Raw genomic sequence first — 16721 nt, 5'->3', positions numbered from 1 at the left:
AGCCAGATATGTGACGTCCTGAAATGATATGTTGATAAAAAGACTCAATTAGCTATAATATTTTGCTTTAGTGGCTAGTCATCACCAGCACAAAATAGAGAAGCTGGTTATGTTGGCTAAATTGAGGTCAAGTGAGGGCAGACGGTTTCGGCGTTTAAAAACTTTTCTGTGAAATTGCAAATAGGCAGTTGCATCACCGGTAGACCGGGATTACGAAAAAGAAAGCCTCGTTTTAAAACCTAGAACAGAATATAGCAAGTTTTATTTTGAGGGTGAATTGCCCCAAAATATTATTATTGCTTATATTTTAATCTTTGGTAAAAGACCACAGTATACACGGAATAATCCAGTCCAAGGTAGTCATAAAAGGGTTTTAACCCCCCAGCATTGTGCGTTAAAACCCATTAATGACCACCTTGTCATGGATTATTCCTTACTTCACTCGGTTCCAGTTAACTGTTGAACTGGTTTCTCAGGTCTTAATTAGTTGTGGATATTAAAATGAAAAAAAGTATAGAGAACCCAATGGCTCTCTCCAGGATTAGGGTAGACTTGAGGTCTGAAGGTTATTCTGGGGTCCCGTCTCTTGACGAACACTCTTGATAGTGTTTTGAGCGATTTACCAATCCGCCCATCATTAATCACAGAGCAATACAGGGTTAATGGTAGTTCTGTCACACATAAACCCTATTTTAATTGCCATGTTGAAAAACTAAAATAAATCTATGTGGCTGTGAACAGAAGAATGCGATTTGGGAGCCTGTGCTTTTTCCAATGTGGGTTAGAGCACCATTCCCCAAGTCTCTTCCCGCAAGGACTCCAAAGTGCGCAGGCTGTTCTGGAAAATTCCACCGGCCGTGGCCCCATGGGGCCGAACGTTTGCGGAGCCGCAGAGAACGGGGCGCTCGCAGTGCAGAGAAGCAGGATTCCACGCGCTGTCCTCTCACTTTCGAGACGTAGCCGCAGGATGGCTTCCGTCATTCTCACTTTTAATTGGATCCCAAGTAAAGAAAGGCCGAGGTATGTGCCAATCACCGGGCTGCGTAGCCAATGGGACCACCCCGCCCCCACTCAGGAACGAGTAGTCCCTTTACCGGGAAAGCGTTCTGGCGCCCGAGGGCCGTGAACGCTGGAGAAAATTCTGGAGCCGAGTGCGAGCGCTTGAAATGCAAATCCCGTGTCTCCGCATCGGTGCAAATCTCCAGGGTGAAGGCACGGATGAATCACAGTCCATTTACTAAACGCAATAAAAATGTGAAAAATCCGCTGTGAAATTCGCTTTATGGAGAGGCAGGGCTCTCGCTGGGTCACACGGCCCGCTTCTGCGCTCCAATCAAAACGCCTCTCCACTCCTGCTATTCTAACCTGGGAACCACGGTCAGCATGCAAACCAGAGTTTCTCCAGGCTTCCCACACAACACCCACGCCCACAGTCCTGAGTGTCTCCCAGCACTGAAACAGTGGGGTGAGGGCCAAACAGGGACATAAACTTACTGCTATAGAACAGAAAAGAGCTCTACCAATCATACTGTGGAGCATGTTGCTCATAACCAGTAAAAAATAATGCTGACGGTGACTTTCAGACACTTTCTTCCAATACCGCTGGGCTCCTGCAGGTCTTCAGCAGGAAACTGTATTCACCAATCACTGTCAGCATTGTTCCGCTAGTTGTGAGTGACGTGCTTCATGATTGGTGGAGCTCCCCTCTCTGTTTTTTATCAGCAGGGTGACCACACCACTGCATTATCCTCAGTTCCCCACCTCTTCCTTAAGCCAGGAACTCATCTACAACTACGCTCAACAAAATGGCCTTGGTGGGACTGGGGGGGAACCATGGTCACAAGTCCTTTATTGGCACGGCCAAAAGTGTGGTGACACTAAGTGAGGCTAACATGGAGCAGATTAAACCTCCCACATGCCCCTGGACAAGGGGTCAGCGTGGCTGAGAACAGTTATTATACATTATAACAGTTATTACACTGCAACATTAGAACATGCAGAATATGGGTGACATTTTACAACTTCTACTTTTTCCCCCACAGGTATTTACATTTGGTTAGCAAGCAGAGATCTGAGCTGTAAATACCACCAGACATACTGTGTATAACTTTATGGGGAATCAAACAGGCAGCTAACTCCAGTCCTGCTGTGCCATCCTTATGGCCGTATTTCTATATTCTGTCTGTTTCCTCGGTGAGATCCAGGGGGATTGCCCAATGAGAGCGCTGCTATTGGTCGTTCCTGGCCCTATGGCTCTAAAGAATAGCAGTGATCGGGTCCCTTTCCTAAAGCCAAACACACTGCGAGCCTACAGCTCTGTGCCTGCAGTTTTGGGACCCCCACACTGAGAACGCCCACGCCCACCTGGCACCCTCACAGCCAGAGCATGCTCAAGGTGGAGGGCTAGCTCACACAGTCCTGTCCTGGGACAGCCCTTCTGTGGACTGCTCCATCCTGCCCGTTACCATGCGCTGGGCTCAAAATATTGTTCATACCCTTTTATTTTGGAAGCGTATTTTCTCCTAATGCCGAATGTGAGAAGCCCAGGTTGTGTGTTTGTGCTCATCACAGAGAGCCCCTGTGGGGCGAGCATATGTTCTGCTCTGAAGCAGGTGATTTCCCAGAGAAGCCTCTTTTCAGCGGACTGCTAAAAACCAAACGGATGCGGGGTCTGAAGAGGAAGCAGGTACAGCCGTCGGACGGGAGTGGGAGGGGGGGGGGGGGGGGGGACTACAGGCACGCAACGAGGCTCAGACGGCCCAATGGCCCGAACCCTTCTTTCCCCAGGGGACATTATGGCCAATCGAACGCCACCTCAAAACACCGTTTTGGCATACAGCAGGAACGCATTTCACGCTGGAAAAACACGACCGCGCTTCGATCGTGAAGCAGACAAATGTGGTCGTTTTTATTTGTATTTCACTTTAGTTTTACAATTTCAATTTTAAGCTGGTCATGCTGGGGAAATTCGCAGCTGAACAAGTTAGGCTCAGTCAGTTCAGTTTACATGGCAATATGAGGGGGGTATGCTGAACAACAGTCCAGCAATGCATTCATGATAAACAACTAGTGATGGGGAAAGGGCTTGCCAGTTTTAAATGAAAATGAGTGTGACTAAAGAGGACGGCAGAGGGGTTTGTGTACGGCACATGAACCTTTTTAGCAGGGAAGATGCTGACGTATGATCAGCTGGCTGTCTGCCCAAAAAAAAAAGTCAATTGGGAGATATTTTTGATCTGCGTTAGTTTCAGTAGTACATCCCTGATAAGGCCCTTTTATCACACAAGGGCTGTGTGACCCCATGAGACGTACGCAGATGTATTGGGAGTGTGTGTGTGTCTATGTGTGCGCGTGAGCGGGGAGTGTGTGAGAGAGAGCGAGTGACAGTGGGCGTATGCGTGCAAACAAGCTATGACTGTTTGTGAGAGACAATGTGTTTGTGCGCGTGTGTGCAAGTGTATGAGAGATTATCTATGTCTGGTGTTCGTGTGCGTCTGTTTGTGAGAGATAGGGATATGACATACGCTCCTGTGTGAGATCATATATGGGTGCAAGTCGGTGTAAAACAGATTAGTTTGGTCCCAAACTAAAACAGGAGCAAGGCACTGAGGGACTCAGTGGAGCTTCAGGGGTGCAGGGCGTGGCTTACCTCGGGTACTCTGGACCTATGCAGGGCTTCTTTCCTGAAGGAAAAGATCGGACCTCTGGGCCATGGTCCAACTTCCTCTTCATCTGCAGGACGAGAGAGGGAGAGGGGGGGGGGGGAGAGATAGAGGGGGAGAGGGAGAGATAGAGGAGGAGAGAGAGAGAGAGAGAGAAACATCAGTGGTCTGACAGGGAGTGGAGTGGAGGGCAGGCGCAGAGCGCTGCAGCTGGGTGGTGGAGCGGGAGAATAATGAGACATTCTGTATTCAAAGCCTGGGCTCCTTAGCTATGCACAAACAGTTAGGAGGATTCAAACCTGCTCCGCGCAATTTAAGATGGAGGTGGTGTGTGTGGGGGGGGGCGGGGGGGTTCCTGGGAGCTTTAATCAAGGGCTTGTGCTGTCTAATTAGGTTGACTTTGCACACACTGGCGTCCAGAATCGCGTGCGTGCGGGTGTGGGAGGCAGCTCGTATTAGTGTACGTGTCGGGGAGGGGGCTCAGTGGGGGTGTGTTATACACTGATGAGAGTCAGAAGTAAACACAAGGTCTCGTATATTCCGGTCTGGCCAGGACGTAACTGCACAAAGCTGCTGTACGCATAAATGGCCAGGGGACACTCAATTGGTCAGGTAGAGATTAGAACCACAGCCTGCCTCTCCACCTGAAGCGCTTTCCCCCTCTCCCCCATCAGTTCAGCCAGCCCTATGAGGCAAATGCTGCCACTCAGTCTGGCACGCGATTGGCTGTGAGAGGAAATGAAACTCATTTCTACTGGCTGTGAGCCAGAGGGCTGGGCTCTGATTGCATCCTCAGCACCAGGGTGAGGCCCGTCTGATTTATACTGCAGCTCAGGGAGAGAAACAGAGCAAGCCCATTCTTGAGTAACACCCTCCACTGTCCACACACACACACACACACACATTAACCCCCCCCCCCCCCACACACACATATACACAAACCCCCACCACCCTCCACACACAGTAACCACCCACAATCACACACACAAACCTCCACACCCACACACACACACAAACCCCCACCACCCTCCACGCACGCACGCACACACACTCAAGCCCCCACCACCCTCCAGACACACACACACACACACACACACACACACACAACCCCCCACCACCCTCCACACACACACACACACACACAAAAAACCCCCATCACCCCCCATACCCACAAACCCCCACCACCCTCCACGCGCACACACACACACACACACACAAACCCCCATCACCCTCCGCACACACACAGACATACACACAAACAACCACAACTACTCCTAGGGTGCATAGTTTGAGCCCTGGATACAGAGCATCCACTCTCAAAACAAAGGGCTCATTGTCCAGCAATGCGCAAGCCCCACACCACATTTGAATAAAACTATTTCTGGGGAGGAACAGAGGAACAGAGGAAGGGAAGAATCTGCATGCATTATGATTGGCCTTTCGGGCAGGAAGCACCACAACTGGCACGATTCGTCAATTACATTCACTTTTATTTATTTGTTTATTTAGTCATTATTTGAGTCTAAACTGCTTGAGGTGGTCATGTTTGCTAAATTGTTTATAAGTTTATTTTGCACCATATTCTGTGAAACTAAACTGTTTGCGGTTGTCGCGTTCGCAAAATGGTTTCTTCATGAAGGTGCACGCGCACACAACAGCGGGATTCTCACATAGTCCGGTTCTGCCCATCACACCTCTGGACCAGTCATTCAACCAACAGGCAGCAGGTCAGCTACCCAAGAAACCAAGCAAAACATTAACTGGGACTAATAATATGCCTGTTTATATATGATGAGCCTGAGTCATACACAAAGCTGAACCCCAAACAGAGAACAAAGCTTAATCAGAAGCCTTAAGGCCAGAATGTGAACTATTTGTGGCGTTATCAAAACTGCTGCATTCTTCGCCCGTCAAGGCCTTGAATGAACGCAGGAGGTTGATGGAAACGCGTATCTGAATATATATTTGTATTTTTCTATAAACAAAACGCGAGAGAAACACAAATTAAAAAAGAAAAACATATGAAAGCTTAATCAGTAGCCTGAGGTTAGAGTGTGGAATGTGAAGCGTTATCATGAGCGGCTCTGTTATGAGAAACAAAAGGCTGGGGCTCTGGCAGCTCATTTGCTCCATTCACAGGGACACGTCCACAGGACAAACGCATTCTGATAACACCGAGCTTTCAGTGGGACAGTGAAGCCCACTGATCTGATGTTCTTTCTGAAACACAGGAAGGTTCGGAAAGGTACAGCGGTGCCTCAGGTTTATGAGTCCTAGGAGTTTAGAGCTTTTAAGTTTAGAAAAGCAAGTGAGCGTCTATGCCTGCGTGCGCGCACACACGCGCAAACGCTATTCTCACACGCACACACATGCGTGCTATGAGCATGCATACACACGCCATTCACACACAAACATGCTATGCGCATGCGCACACACACACACGCTATGCGCATGCATGCACAAGCAAACGCACACAAACTTGTTCAAAGCAACAAAAAATAAAAAGCCATTCTGGACAGCGGCTGTGCTCAGATTAGTGCCTGCTTCTAATAAGGTTAAAAGATCTGAGATTTATTTTGGTCCCTTTTCTTTCTTTTTTTTTTCCCCTTTTAGGAAGCGCCTTTCTTTCATAAGACTCTGTTCTCACTGCCGAGATCTGTCCATTCAAACCCATCCCCGTTCCCAAACCCATGATCTCACTGCGTAGGCAGCTAAAGCGTTAGTGAGTGTGCGCTTGTGCATGCGAGCACGTGTATATGTGGGTGTATACGTGTGTGTGTGTGTGTGTGTGTGTGTGTGTGTGTGTGTGTGTGTGTGTGTAGGATGCATTCAAAACCTCAAGTTTATTCAGTTGCTCACATTTCAGCCTGAGAAAGTAACCCTATACACGTAGAGTGCAGTGTTTGTAAACCTCCTATAATCAGCAATTGCATGCTTCCTGGCCCCGAAAATCTCAATAACACACGCACACACACACACACACCCACTTTGAAGACGAGGAAAAGAAGTAGAATGGAACCGAGGGAATCCCAAATATTTATTCAGAAAGACAGGGCACACGCCACAGAAAGCAAATGAGCTATGACCAGCAACAGCGTTGTCTGCCTCATCTTTCTGTGGAAAACCTCTATAAACAAATACTCACGGTTTACATCAGTCACATTATTTAAAAGTAGTTACACCGGTGCTTAAAATGCATTTCACATTAAAACAAATGTGCAACAAATGAAAGGATGCCCATAAACAAAGGTATTGAAAAAGCAATAATTATCTGGATTGAATAACAGAGATCATAGTCTTCTTTTAAAAAAAGGCAATTTAAATCAGATGGCAATATCTGAACTGAAACTAGTAAATGCAGGCTTTGCCCCGAGATATCTCGTAATATCAAACCGTAAGAAGATTCTTCCTGTGTACACACCCAAATGCACACTCATTTACAAACAGCATGACGAACATCAGCATTTGTCGGACTAAAACCCGTCTTTGCTGCAGTGTTGAGTTCCTTGAATTCGAAACACGTCCAATGAATCGTGCATGATCTTTCAATTGATAATGTGGTAGGACACACAATCACCAATCGCTTCTGATTGTGTCGGTTCCCATTGAGTCGTGAACGAGCAGAAAACATGTATACATTGGGGGGTGGAACAGGCGGACGTCATAAGCATCTTTTATCAGACCGGCTACTTCATAACCAAGCGATTAACCTGATAGAAAATAATAGGAGTCGGTGGAATTTTGTATGGCACTCAAGAGGTATGCAGCCTTCAGCGAATGCCCGTTAATCTTTTTGCTTGAATGTTAAGCACATTAATATTCTCCCATAATTCAGTGAACGCCAAACTCTGGGTGACTGCGCCTGTGAATGATGGAGTTTGGCGTTAACGAAAAGGTTTCATCTTCAAAGGACAAGACACACGCCCACACTGGCACAGTAACCCGTTATATAGTACGTTTGTGAAATTCACGAAGGCACAGTAGAACAACTACAAGCATCGAGCTATACCGCAACCAGTACCGTTCAACAGGCTGTATAGCTGATGGAGATTGTAAATGATGTTTCACATCTGCACGACAAAGTATCAACTGCTTCTTGGCAAAATAATGAATTAGACAATTTTATCACTATTTAAAATAACAAATATATATGAAACTTTCATATTGGAAAGGGCAAACGGAATATCGCCACTCACGCAATATATGTAATGGAGTATATCCATTAAAATATATTCGCCGAAACCCGTGTAGCCCACTAAAGCAGCAAATGATTTATACATGTAAACACCAATCGCCAAATCACTGGATAATGTGCTCGTATCTGTTCGATACTCGGTTTGATTACCACTGCGACATATAACGTAACGTATTGATTTTTTTGTTATTCATGAAACACAAGCTCGCCACACACCCGTTGCCCTGTGCGAAATGAAAGGCTAGAATCAATGCAATAAATCCGTAAGCCTGCCGGGATAATGTGCAGTGATCTCCACACTCTTGTCCACAGCGCACGCAGGTGCAATAGCAGTTATTCCGAGAGCGGATAGCTGGGAACAAACGCGACGGGAAAAGAACACCGCGTATTGCTGTAAATTCCCAAATATTCAAATAAAGCACATGCCAACGTGATTCTGACATTAACCATAGGACAGGGAGGGCGATTTGTATGACGGTGTTTAGCACCAAATCAATACCCTTGGATTAAGAAAAAGCACCGACCCCGGCCAGGCGTTGCCTTCACAACAAGAGCCTGCAATAAAGCAGATCATTTTTTGATACAACCATTTCAGTCGACCGATTTTAATTTAATTTTTTCCGCAGTGGTCTGAGAATGAACATTAAGCGCAGCACGACGCGTCTGTCGTTTACATCAAAACCTTTTACTGAGTCAAATAAAACCCAGCTGCGCAAAGAAAATAGCTGACCAACACACACAACTGCGGTATGGTGCTGCTTTGACGACTACAGCTCATTTCAACGGCGAAAAAACAACAGCAAGACCCCAGACCGATACTCACTTTATAGAAAATCATCTTTAAAGTGCCGTAGAACCCCATCGTTGTAGTCCTGTGTGGTTTCTTCACTGGCAGTTGCTAAAGTCCCAGTATCACTGAGCAGTAGGTATCCTCTGACAACGCGCGATCTGCTCACTCTCAGGTAGATCCGACACTATCTCTGATGTGGACATGCTCGGGCACGTCACAGGACGGACGAGCACGGGGGCAGAGCCGGCGACCAAGGCTCCGCGGTGTCACACCAAATAAGACTCAGTGACAATTCGATTCGGCAGTGCTCAGTGCTCACATAACCGCCCGGCCCCAGAGGACTACGAGAGAATAATGAGAAAAAGGGGAAGTTGCGCTCGGAGGAGGAGGAGGCAGGGAGAACGGTGTCCTCCGCCAAGCCTTCACAACGCGAGCGATTTCGAAGGGATCGGATTACACCGTCCCCGGTGGTGAGGAGGCGAATGGTGCAGTCCGAGCTCAGCTCGAACCTTATGCGCAGTGTAGCAATGTGATCTAAGCGGATGGGGATGGGTCCGCAGCTGGGGGCAGGACGCATGGCGCAGGCGGATTTGAGGCGAATGTCGCCCCCTCACTTGTTGCTCTACTGCCCCCCTCCGTGTCTCGTCCTTTCCCCACCACTGAGCAGGTGGTATTTTCGCCAAGGGTCTGTTTTTGTATCCACTGCATAATCAGGGCTTGCTCAGTTGTGTGGGCAAACATTTTTTCCCCATGCTCCGTAATTAAAATAACAAAAGTAGTTTCAAGCAAGTTGAAACGTTTTTGCAAGAGCTCTACTCAATTAGAATACATTTGTCATCTGAACCACTGCAGAGACATACAATACCTATATATAAATCTGTCAAATTCTATCTTTAGGAAAAACAGTGTTTCACATGTTAACGAAGACATTGACAATACACAAAAAAATACTTCTGTGAGCATGATATAATTGCAGTATAACAGATAGCCATGCAGTGGCAGTAGCCATGCAGTGGCTACCAACGGTAGCCATGCAGTGAATTTCTACATCAATCCTCCATACAAAAAATATTTCTTACTCATCTGAGGTGTGCTGTTATTAGCCAGACAGGATGTCTCTACAAAATGCAAATGGGTGTTTGTGTGCAAGTGAGAGACAGAACGAGAGAGCGTGCGTTTCTGAAAATCCACACATTCTATTGCACCTGGAGAAGGTTCCTAAACCTTTCAGCAAAGGCCATTGTCTGAATACATTCATTACGGTGCTGATACTTCCCAGAGCAATAGAGACAAGGGCCTGATACAGGGATATTTATTTATTGGAAAACAAACCTTTTGTGACAGGTACATTGGCTTCTGCTTAAGAAAGCATACACATGGGAAAATGATGTCACTTTCATCTATTTGAACAAAAAGAAATGGGGATCTCATAAAAATGCAAAAGGAAACGCTGCACTAAAAACAGAAAGCATCAGCAACGAGGTAGGACTGCTCCAGACATGTCACTAAAGGCAGAGAAACCGAAATTCTGGGACTTTGCCAGCAGTATGAGCGTATATGGGGCCTGAACAACCTCCCCACCCAGATGAAGACTGAAGCTGAGCTCTAGGGGCTGTAGGTGACAGACATTTTATTCTTTTCCCCCCCCCCCCCTCTTCTCCCCCACAATCGCACCGAAGTCCGAAATGTCAGACGAAATGAACATTTATTTGGCACGGTGAAGGTCAGACGCTCGCAGGCAGCGGTTTGCAGCTGCTCTGCCGGTCTCGGTCATTAAAGAACAGGCCGAGTGGAACACGCTCTTCTCTCCACAAATTCCTCGCCCCGGCTTCAGTTACCGTCGAGTTTACAGACCGCGGCTCCGCGGCCAGCCAAGCGCAACCTAACAGAAACGACGGCACAGAAGACTGGCGGGAGAGGCTCTCTTCACAGGTGAAGATCGGGCGGCGTGGACGGTAATAGGCTTCGAGCCAGTTTGGCCGGTAATTACCCGAACGCGCGGTTTCTCCGACAGGAAATACAGCACGGCGTCTCGTCTGCTGCTCTGAGGGGGGGGGTCACACCCCTCTGACTGCACGTTCAGCGTCGAAAAAAGGAAAACCAATTCAGCGCAAGACAAATCAAACTGTAAAGCCACCGTTTAGCTGAACGCCAACTGAATTCAATCTATATGTGGGCTGTCGTTAGCCGCAGTCACCAGACATGAAACACGATTCCGAGCTGAATGCCCCAGGAGGCATTAGCGTTGCACTGTAGGGAGTTGCATCAGACTTTCAGTGGTTGAATGTTTGCAGTGCTCAGATAGTACATTTCCGTGTTCAAGTCCACCCTAAACGATGAAGCTAAACGGGCTATTGGAGTTGCAGACGCGTGGGACTGGGGAAACTGAGCAGTCAGTCTCACTGGCGGACTCACTGAAGACCTCTTCCCTCCGCGCGGTCACCAGAAGCTGTGCGGGTGATAAGAAGCACAAACAGTTCTCTGGAGCACACAGCGATAAGGGGAGATGGCTTCATGCAGAGGGCAACGGCTACTGTGGCCTAGAGAAGGGGAGAAATTCCACAGCCCGCTGGTTCACATTTTCCTGTCCCTTATTTTGGCCGAAAGTGAGTGTCACCCATTCCTCCCTCCCTATGTCAACATTAGTAAGAGTTCTTGACACACTGTGACCATGTGAGGATGCTAATGGCTTAATGTAAACACCAAAAACACCTCTGCAGCATTACATACAGACAGGCTATATCAGTGAAGTAGTGCTGTGCAGTGCTGAATAAACTTGAACAAAAACAAAAACAGAGGCTGGACTGAACCGCTGGGTTAAAGCTAACCAGGCACCCAGAGGAACAAAGGAAAACAAACTCCAAACAGACGAGCGTTCAGATGTGCTGCCCTGCAGGTGTTTGGTATTATTCAGCCGGCATGTCGGGGCTCCTGCAGCAGCGCGTCGGGGGCTAGCTCCGAGGGGCCTCTGGATCCTCTCCGCAGTGACCCCCCCAGCCCCCCTCCCGGCTTTCTGCGCTGCATAATAATGAGCGTTCGTACGCGAGGAGACAAAAAGGTGGGAGGCCGAATCAAAGCTTTCGAGGGCCTGCTCACCTGCATCTTGAAGCCATGAATGGGTGCAGGTGCAACGACGAGGAGATCTCTGGTTCTCACCCCTCGGTCACCATGACAACCCTCACTCACTCTGGTGGGAATGGGGCGGGGGTAGGGGCCAGATGCTGGCTCCCGTGGGACCGGGGAGCCTCTTTCTTTCCTTTTTTGTCCGCGCCCCTCCGGAGCGAAACCTCCCAACCCTTGAACAGATCTGTGGAATGCGTGGCACGCCAGTGGGGCAGGCGGACGCTTTGATGAGCGTGGAGCCCCATTGTAGTCAGCCTTCCGCGGCCCAGTACCGCCGCAACAGCCGCGCGATCCCGCCATCGGAACAAGACGGAGCGGCACACGTGGTTTTAAACAAAACACTTTCAGATTCCATCCTTTCACCGGTTATATTTAATCTAAAAGAGGCAGAGGACGTAATCAAAGGAGGGCGAGAGGGCGGGGAGCCTGACTGATTGCAGTTTACAGAGTGTGAAATTCTGATAATTGGATCATTTAATACTGGCAATACGCACAGTGCACTTAAATGGCAGATTTGTACAACAAAAAAAAATGGCTGCAGGGCAAGAACAAATACACACAAGCACACATCATTGGCACCGTTTCAGTCTCAGGAGACGACACACACGCAGAACTCAAGAGTTTAGAGTACAGCAAGGTCAAAACACACCAAGGGGTCGTTTCAGGTAAATGCAGGTAAGATGCAAAGAATGAAAATCCAAAGCAATCCTGAAGCTCAAGTTTATCAACCCACTCTGATAAAGACAGGCTATATTTTTCAGTCATTCATAGGAAAATCTTCTTTTGAAAAGAAAGCTTTGTCATTTTCTGTACAAGATGTCCTTAAATAAATTTTTTTGTCACTGCTTAAATGAGCAATTCACAAGGCTTTAGAAAATCTTCAAGCTTTTCAAACCAAACTGATCGAGCTGAAACGAGATTAGGTCAAAGTTTTACAAACAGATGTTAGAAGGAACAAGGGCCTATATAGCAGATGTTTAACAGTGGGTAGTGAACACAGGATAAAGTAAAAGTTTGAAAGGCACTGGGGAATTTAAAAACAGCGATTCATCATTGTCCTGACCACGATAGGAAAAGGGAGGGTGGGGGGTATGTGTTGGTGACCCGACGCATTTTAATTCAGCAGTGGAGGGGAATTGGGCGGGGGGAGTGCGCAGATGACATTCCTGTTAGGGAGGAGTTAATGAATGCAGTCTCGTATCACAGAAAGTGTTCCACAATGCACAATGATGCCATCTGCTCATGATTTCCGATTGTCAGAACGTTTGTCTTCTCAAGGAACAATGACCCAAAGCTGCCGTTCAATCTACTCCGGGGGAAATTATGCCAGAACAATCTGAACGCTGCCTCTTCAACACTGCACTTCATTCCAAACAACACTTATAGTCATCTGGAACAAGGAGAACTCATGCGAAGCCCTACTTGTCAAATCTATCTGACTTTTAAGAGGAAAATAAAAAAAGACAGCTGCAAGTTTGTCAACATCAATTTGTATTGAAGAAATATAAAGTTTCGCAAACTTTACTTCGATATGAAACGCGAACGGCCAAGTGAAAGACCACTGATATCTGGCTCTCTTGGCTGTTGCCTTGTCACAATCAAAGGCCAAAGGTCCGACAGCCTCATGGGAGCTCAGCTGGGCCTCTCCAGTGAAAATATCCAAGACTGTGGACCACGACCTGGAGACTGGAGCACACCACACAGACCTTGAAGTCTTCAATACCTTACGAGACCATACGTGTCACACAACAGAATACTACTGTGGTGCCTACAGATGGAACAAGGGTGGACATACCATGCCAGTTTGAAACAGAGTTATAGCGTACCTTCCTTCTTCTACACCAGAAATTGCAGGTACCCACAGGAGCAATTTTACTCACATACACATACTAATATGATGCATAACAACAACACAAGTTAGGTGTGCAGGCAACAACTATAAATCTTACAACTTCGAGCCTACACGTGGCAAACCTGTATGGGTTAATATCATTATGTGCCTGCTTTCCAGGTTTTTGAGCTGGTCTCTGAAATCTGAAATCTACAAAATCAGTTTAGCGTAGATTTTTCATTTAACATGCACATTTAATTGGAGGCTTCTGGACAAAATGAACCCCCGGGAAAGCAGATATACCGAGGCAATGGGCCTTGCTAAGCGGAATTAATAAAATGCTTAGAGACTGCACCCGAGGCGCTGGAGCTGGTGCAGATGCGGGGCTCTGTCTGCAGAGGCAGTAGCACGGGAAGGAGCAGGACTGCTCCAGGAAGGTGGGTGGCTGTGCTCAGTCGATAAAGCAGATCAGTAGGGGGGGCTACAATAATGCAGCTATAAATTACTATGACAAAACTAATACTGCGCTTTATTCGTTGTTTATCTTCGCGCAGCATCTAAATTGATCTTTTTATATCTTCACTGTAGGCGAGGAAGGTCAAATTTTATGATAACATTGTTGATGGTTTTTTGGAGAAAAAAAAAAAACAAAAAAAAAAAAAACACATTATTTCATATTATATGTGCCGGATTTCCATCAGTTCCCAGATAAATTCAAATTAGAAAACACTGAAATATAAAGCGACTATTTCTGATAACACTGCTTAACAATGGCATGCGTAGAATGGACTGAAGAAAGTCCTCACTTATTTCTTAACAGCCAAGGGGAAGAAGTGGAGTGGTTGTTGAACTGGAAGAAGCTGCAGCTCAAATGCCCCCGTTTTACCTAAAGAACCTTCTGGAACTGCCAGAGTGGTACAGAAGGTGGTGAGTTAATTTTGGATCGGTCCGATGCGGAGTGCCACTGCAAAGTGCCACAGGACAGTTATCCTTGTGGTTGGTCTCCAAGGCTGCCCCCGTCTACCTCTGCAGACCTCAGCTATGGATTCGCCTCCAGGTATAGGCCAAGTTAACAAGACAAACTCAGGATGAAAGGAATGAAATCTCAGCATGAAAGAAGAGGAATGAGGGCAATTAACCTCAAAAGAAGCATCCAACTAAAGGTGTTGACAGAAAACGGATACATAATTAACCCCTCAGCCGTGCGGTTTACATTTCACCACAGACAAAGAGGGCAATGGAGAAATCCAAACATGAAGGCGCACAAGCGCACGCACACCCTCCCTCTTGACCTTCTGTGGGCAATGAAAGACTGCTTTCTTCAAAGCAGAGTGACCTTTGGCCGTAACAAATTTGCAGTGAAATCCTGCCAGCTCCATTTTAGAGCAGATTCATGCCGAAAAGCCAATGTGCGATTTCAAAAGATCAATAAACAGGCCTGTCTTCACGCACAAGTTGTGGAGATGTAAGACAAAACAAGCTTGCTACTGTAAAAACGAGGCCCTGGGTCTACAGCAATGGACAGGCGTGCAAGCTGTTCTGTACTGGCTTTCAATTACTCACACAATTTCAATTGACAATCAGGTGCCTTAGAGAAGACAGCGCGCCTTGAAAGAGGAAGGATGAACTCACGTTTATCTGAACCAGGTGCTGTTGGAGTGGTCAGCGGGAATAAAGCTGTGGCTCCCATATCAAGTGCACGCTTTTAAGACGAATCAAATTAAAAAAAAAACCCCTGAAAGGTCAAGATCAAAGTTAATGTTTCAAGACTCTCCCGTTTTCAATTAACGTAATCTGTGAAGTATTAACCTTTTACCCGTCTAATATCATAAAAACTGAATATTGCTCAGTTTGACTAGAGCACACTTGGATGGTACCCATATTCACCCAAAGTTCAGATGGAAATGAGAAAGAGGTTATGCCTAAATTATATAGTCCCAATGTGCAAGTGTTCTACTGCTATAAACCAAAAATACTTGACTCATCGACTATTTCCGAATTGCGCAAACCAGTGCAATGTCTGCAGAATGCGGTATAATGCTATACGAGAGACTCCATGCATCTGCAAGGAAACCAGTTTCTCACTTACTAACACAGATGTGAAAAAGAGCAGAAACAAATTTCTCACATACCAAGCATGAATGAGAATAGTATAAGTATAATACTACATGATATATTTATATAAATATTAAAGCTATAAGGTCGGTCACAATGTCTTAACGGTAATTACAATTCCTCCTTAAACCGCCCCATGGAAAAAAATAAATAATTTTTTTTTTTAATCATTAAGGACACACATTAAGCACACACATTCAAACAGAGTTTAATGAGGCACCTTGACACAGCTTCACAGTTCATCCAAACAGAGCTGGCAGCTACCTCTGTAAAGGGACTCAATGGACGCAAGCAAGTCTTGCCTCACACTGGAACTCTTGGAAATGAAACGGGAAGGCTTGTTTTGTTTCTGCTTTATCCTAATTGGATCAGAAGGTTCTAATTCCTGTTCCTGTCCCTGCACTATGTTGTGTTGTGAAGCCACGCATGCAGGGCGAATACAGAAGACTCCTTCTCGTCGAGACTCGATTTACTTTTATAACGCCATCTATCCGTGTGGCATATCTAATTAAAATCTAACCATTCATGTAGAAAGTTGCTTTCCCTCCCCCAAGTTGGGAAGGCATGTTTGCTGTACAGACCTCCGTACACGCCTACACCCGTTCACTCAGGAAGATGAGCTCAGCTCCTCTTTTAAAAATAGCTCCTAATGACAGCTCTGGTGCCCAGCTAACAATGTGGTAATATAGACCTTCCAGTGTGTGGCACCGCAGGGAGGTTAATGTGGGGGGAGCAATCGCAGAGCCAGTTGTATCTCTCGAGGCAGATCCAGCTCAACACAAACCCCGAACATGCACACGTGCGTGCACTGCCCCTCCGTCCAAACGTAAAACCTCAACGCAAGGACAGTTGTGTGGAAATAAAGTCGGGGCACGTGACAGACAGCTGGCTTCCCAGTGCTGGCAACGATTCTGAAAGACGTTCATTCTGAGAAACGGAATCTTCCGGCATCAAGGAACATCTGCCTGGATTGTGGAGGACAGACAGAGTGATAGTGAGAGGAGT

The 16721-nt window shown here is 46.7% G+C and overlaps 1 protein-coding gene across 5 annotated transcripts in view; it reads right to left on the bottom strand.

Moving 5' to 3' along the window:
• The window catches only part of LOC133130813 (F-box/WD repeat-containing protein 7-like), a 141210-nt gene that overhangs the window by 21594 nt on the left and 102895 nt on the right, over window positions 1-16721 (bottom strand). For 2 of the 5 annotated variants that reach the window (XM_061245679.1, XM_061245680.1), the window contains exon 4: window positions 3650-3737. In XM_061245679.1, the coding sequence (XP_061101663.1) occupies window positions 3650-3737 (88 nt within the window). Of the gene's footprint in view, window positions 1-3649; window positions 3738-8680; window positions 9381-16721 lie in introns of those variants that run through there. The other 3 variants (XM_061245681.1, XM_061245682.1, XM_061245683.1) reach the window with 2 other exon arrangements.

Source organism: Conger conger, chromosome 6 (assembly GCF_963514075.1).
Source record: "Conger conger chromosome 6, fConCon1.1, whole genome shotgun sequence".
In the NCBI taxonomy this organism is placed as follows: Eukaryota; Metazoa; Chordata; class Actinopteri; order Anguilliformes; family Congridae; genus Conger; species Conger conger.
This window is presented reverse-complemented; position numbering and strand designations above follow the sequence as displayed.